The sequence below is a fragment of the Trichechus manatus genome, unplaced genomic scaffold (genome assembly GCF_000243295.1).
Source record: "Trichechus manatus latirostris isolate Lorelei unplaced genomic scaffold, TriManLat1.0 scaffold00012, whole genome shotgun sequence".
In the NCBI taxonomy this organism is placed as follows: domain Eukaryota; kingdom Metazoa; phylum Chordata; class Mammalia; order Sirenia; family Trichechidae; genus Trichechus; species Trichechus manatus.
This window is the reverse complement of record NW_004443948.1, coordinates 1440951-1446038: the sequence shown is the minus strand read 5'-3', so window position 1 is coordinate 1446038 and position 5088 is coordinate 1440951. Positions and strand designations below refer to the sequence as shown.

General features: G+C 34.9%; 1 protein-coding gene and 1 non-coding gene across 2 annotated transcripts in view; both read left to right on the top strand.

Annotated features, from left to right (window-relative positions):
- The window catches only part of EPHA3 (EPH receptor A3), a 432183-nt gene that overhangs the window by 348709 nt on the left and 78386 nt on the right, over window positions 1-5088 (top strand). The window contains exon 6 of the mRNA XM_004371373.2: window positions 3373-3497. Coding sequence (XP_004371430.1) covers window positions 3373-3497 — 125 coding nt within the window. The remainder of the gene's footprint in view (window positions 1-3372; window positions 3498-5088) is intronic.
- On the top strand, window positions 1958-2079 carry LOC111819590 (U6atac minor spliceosomal RNA). Its single transcript, XR_002823176.1, has one exon. It is a non-coding gene; the product is annotated as a U6atac minor spliceosomal RNA (small nuclear RNA).

Here is a 5088-nt window from a genome sequence, read left to right as displayed (position 1 = left end):
AAGTATAGATAAATTATACTTCAAGACATGAATTAAAAACTGTCCTAGAAAACCTTTTAGAAATCATTTATACAATGAAGTGTCTATGGATTTCATCTCTGCAGTTTATTTTATTAAGTCTTAAAATTATTTATTAGGGGAGAGGAAAAAATGTCTGTTAATTATTTATTAATTAATGGTAAAATATTGATGAGCGCTACCTAAATGTAACCGGCTTGCAGCTGGTGCACTGGATTGAAACCATACTGAAATGCAGCCAGCACAAGGGGCGTGTCTTGAAAGAGCAGAACAAATGACTTAGCAGGGGCATAAAAGGAGCAATCAGGAAAGGCTCATTTAACATAGAGATGGCACAAGATTTGAGCAATTGCCTCTACTTAAATAAGTGTGGAATTACAGTCCAACAGGGGTCCTGCAGCTTGCTCAAAGACCTTTGAAGAAATTCAGCGGTTATAAAGTCCAGCTCAGTGCAGAAGCAGTAAAATTTGGGCAGACCCCAAAAACGGCCTGCCAAGCTTTTATTAAAAGGTTAATACGAGCCTTGTCACAATTATTCTTTTGAAATGAATTATTTTCTCTCTTGTTTTTTAAAGGAGAGACGCTATGCATGGTAATTTTCAAAACTTCTTTGAAAATGCATTGCAATCAACAGGAAAAATGAAACAGTTTCATGGTAATAAGGAATTGAATGTAGGGTCTCCATGGGTTTACCAGGAAAGTGTTCCAACCCTAAGCTTCTTTGAAATGCTCTGTAAGCACTCATTAAAAGTTACTCTACTAACGGGTATGTTTCACAGAATACTTAGTGGAATTTCTTCCTTTTTTTTTTTGTACAAAAAGCAAAATTTGGTTCTAGAGACATTGGGTCTGCAAGTTGTCTGTTAGTAATGGGATAATGAACTGATTTTTCTAGGTACTTATTACGTTAAGTACAAAGGAAATAATTCTCACAAAATATAACATCTCTGCCATTTATTTATAACCCAGTTATATGTTTATAAACATTGCATATGTTTATAAAGCTTTCACTAAAATATAATCAAAATAACCTATCCTTTGCTTAGAATCTTTAGAGCAGCAAACCTCAGGGGGGAAAGTGAGGCCAATTTGGGATATAAAAGAGAATAATGAATAGATGAAGAGTAGACACGAAAGTAAATTATGCTAATTTATGTTAAAGGATGTTAATTGCTAAAGGTAGCAAAATGTGAATAAGAAAAAGAATTTACTTTTGCATCAGAAAAGTAAAACCTACTTTTTTTCTTCAGAAAATATTAAGTAATCATTCACAGACCATTAAAGAAATTATTCTATAATTGGAAAGAGTTGGTAAAGGGATCTTATAAATACTAGAAATAAGTGAATTGGAAATTTATTTCAAGAGATAATACATTTAGATTTACACTTTCCACTGACACAAGGCAAGCTTAATGAAAGGGTGTATAAATAGAAATAGTTTAAATAAGTTAGGTGTAAAAGTCAGCATGAGATTATTATGAAAAGTGTCAAATTAACAAATATGGAGCATCTACTACGAGCTGCGGTGGGGAACATAAATGTATAAGGTCCAAATAGGCCTTGATTTGAGAAAAATCTAAAAGAAATAGGTCCTTTCACAATGAAAGCAATTCAACAGTTAATGTAGATAACACTTCCTGAGTTTTTGTTTGTAAATTGTTTTTTTGCTGTCCATTAGAGCAAAATGCTGCTGAATCCAGCAGTGAGATATTTTGGTTGGCCAAATATTTGAAAACAGAAGTATATTAATAGATAGTTTGTGTTTATCTTTTTAATGGGAGGATTTGAAGTGGGAAATCAGTTAAAATATATTTAATCCTGAGTTAGAAATGAAGGGACCCTATAGTATCTGATCCAAACAGATTTTTTAAAATTTATATTCCATATTTTTGAAAATTTTTATCAAAATATAACAAATTTCAAGTCACTACCCAATAAAGTGTTGCATGAAAGGAGAGAAGGTTAGCACTCCCCTTAACAAGGATGGAAGAAGCCCTTGGGTCTTACAGCTGGCTTAGGGTTAAGGCATTGCCACCTACTTTGTTGCATCTAACCACATTTGGAACCCTGGTGGCGCAATGGTTATGAACTACGGTTGCTAACCAAAAGGTTGGCAGTTTGAATCCACCAGATGCTCCTTGGAAACCCTTAAAGTCAGTTCTGCTCTGTCCTATAGGGTGACCATGAGTCAGAATGAACTCAACAGCAACGGGTACCCAATAAAACCCATTGCTGTTCAGTCAATTCTAACTCATAGGGACTCTATGGGACAGAGTAGAACAGCTCCATAGGATTTCCAAGGCTGTAATCTCTATGGAAAAAGAGCCCTGGTGGTGCAGTGGTTAAAGGCTCAGCTGCTAACCAAAAAGTTGGTGGTTCCAACCCACCAGCCACTCTGTGGAAGATGTGGCAGTCTGCCTCTGTAAAGATTTACAGGCTTGGAAACCCTATATAGGATCACTATGAGTCGGAGTTAACTGTATGGCAATGAGTTTTGTTTTGTTTTGTTTAATCTTTATGGAAGCAGACTGACACATCTTTCTTCCACGGAGCGGCTGGTAGGTTCCAACTGCCAGCCTTTCTAAATGAAAGGTTAGAAATTCTAGCTGAGCGCTTTAACCACTGTGTCACCAGTGCTCCTTCACTACCCAATAAGACACTTCCAAATATATCTAAATAGCTTTCACACATACAGCAATCGTGTCCGTAGTATTCTTATTAAATATATTTTCTAACATATAAAAATTAAAAATACTAGATTGTTGTTTTCCTGATACTATATATTTCTATTCTTGCTAGATTTTTGTCAGAAGTCAAGACCTACTGTAATAAATCATAAATCATATCTATTTTATAATACACTATTATTATTACCTATGGATATCATGGGACTCCTTGTGCATAATGGATTCCAGTCCTCTTACAGAGTTGCATATGAAAATGTTATCAATGAACTGAAGAATCTGGTATTAATAACTTTACAACATTATAACAAATAGGTAGTCCTGATGTTTTGTTCTTTTTTTAATATATCAAATATATTTCATTGCTTACATTATAGTAGCAGATTGAAACCATCTGCTCACTTGCCACTAGTCTACCAGCAACAGAAAATCCCAGCTCCTTTTCCATAGGCTTGCATGTACCACGGCTATAATGCAGCTGCTGAGGCTTGATATGGGGCCAGATTAATACTCAAGAGCCTTTGAAATGGAAATAGTGCTTTCTTGCCAAAGATTAGAACAGTGATAGACCCCAGTTGCTTGTTCCCTTCTTTTCTGCTCTTCTTCACCATCCTCCCTAGCCCCATTAACCTGCCTCCTTCCACCACCACCCCCCATTCTCTCATTACAGCTCCATCACCTGTCGTGACGATTAAGAAGGACCAGACATCCAGAAACAGCATCTCTTTATCCTGGCAAGAACCTGAACACCCTAATGGGATCATATTGGACTACGAGGTCAAATACTATGAAAAGGTGGGGAGACAATGTTAAAGTGTCACATTGTGTAGGGAAAGAAGCAACCTTATCATGAGCTGTGCTCTTACAAAGAAACCAGTGACATTGCTAGTAAGTAAGTGGTAGAGCTCTGTTTAGAACTTTGGTGGCATGAAACAAATTTATTATGCAGAGAGGGATTTAGAAATTATCTTGTTGATTACTTCCCATTCTACAACGAGAAGCCCTAGCAAAGATGTGACTTACTAAATGTAAGCCAGCTAGTTATAATAAAAGAAATGACTCTTAGGTCCTTCCATACCAAGTCTCTTAATCTCTGGACTGTTGTGTAGAGACGCCTTAGTCTACAGTTCATTGCTTCAAGCCTTATTTCCTGGCCCTCACGTTCACATGAATTTCATTCAGTAGAGATAGGAGCATTGTACTAATAACAAAACATTGCATTATTTAACTAGCAATGAAAAGTTTTCTTGACTTTGTGCAAGGGAATTAAAAAGGAGTGGTGGGGGGGCTAAGTTTGCCTCATATCATAAAATTTTGGTACAATAATACAATTATAAAAATTAGGTACGTGTGTTTCTTTTTTTTTCAAATAAGTGGAATTTAAGCAGTGATATTTCATGAATCTAAGTGGCGCTTATTTTTCCTCATTATAAATTATGGTTAAATTTGAACCAAAGATCTATTAAAACCTTGTCATCGGAGCTGTTTGGTTTTATAACTACTAATACGAACACAACATATTTGTGTATCTGCTACAGTTTACAAAGTACTTCAAAGTAAATCAAAAACAAATTTTGAATTTATATAGTTAACATTTACGGAACATTTTCACATACATTATTTAAAATAAAGCTGTCTGATAATTCATATGAAAGTGAACAAATACGTTCTTTTACAAATAAGAAAACTCAGACTCAGTGACATTAGGTGAATTTCCCACAGCCTCTCTGCTAATATTAAGTTGTTTTGAATCCTGGGAGCCATAAGTCCTCTTTTAGTATGTTTTCCCCTATATTACCTACCTTTCACATATGACCTTGGGTCATTATGGATACATGAATTACTGATATGATTATTTGTATAAAAAGTTGCAGTGCATAAACATTCCTTTGCATTATGTATGGTTTTCTTTATTGAAGTCAGTGTATTTCACAAGTACAATGTCAATATTTTCCCATACCCACCTACAAAGGAAAGAATGTGAGGCCTAATAAACTTTGTTGTGACTAAATCATATAGTAAAAATAAGCTTTATCCTAGCTTTGAGTGACCCACGGTGGTACTGCCTAACATTTATCTTATTATGATCTTCTATTTTTAAAAGTGTGACAAGGTAGATTGGGCAAATAAGCATATTCATGTTTTATAGATAATGCAACAAAATAAGAAGAAAATTAATGTTATGCCTCAGTTCAGGCTGGATAGCAGAACCAGGAGTAGAACACCCAACCTTCAGATCTATGAGACTGATTCCAAAATACAGTTGATCTATGTTCTTATCTTGTATGAACATAAATAAAAAAAAAATTTGGAAATGTTTCAAACTCCATCAACAAAGCACATTATTATTTTTAAACAATATTAACAATACTAACTAGTACAGAAA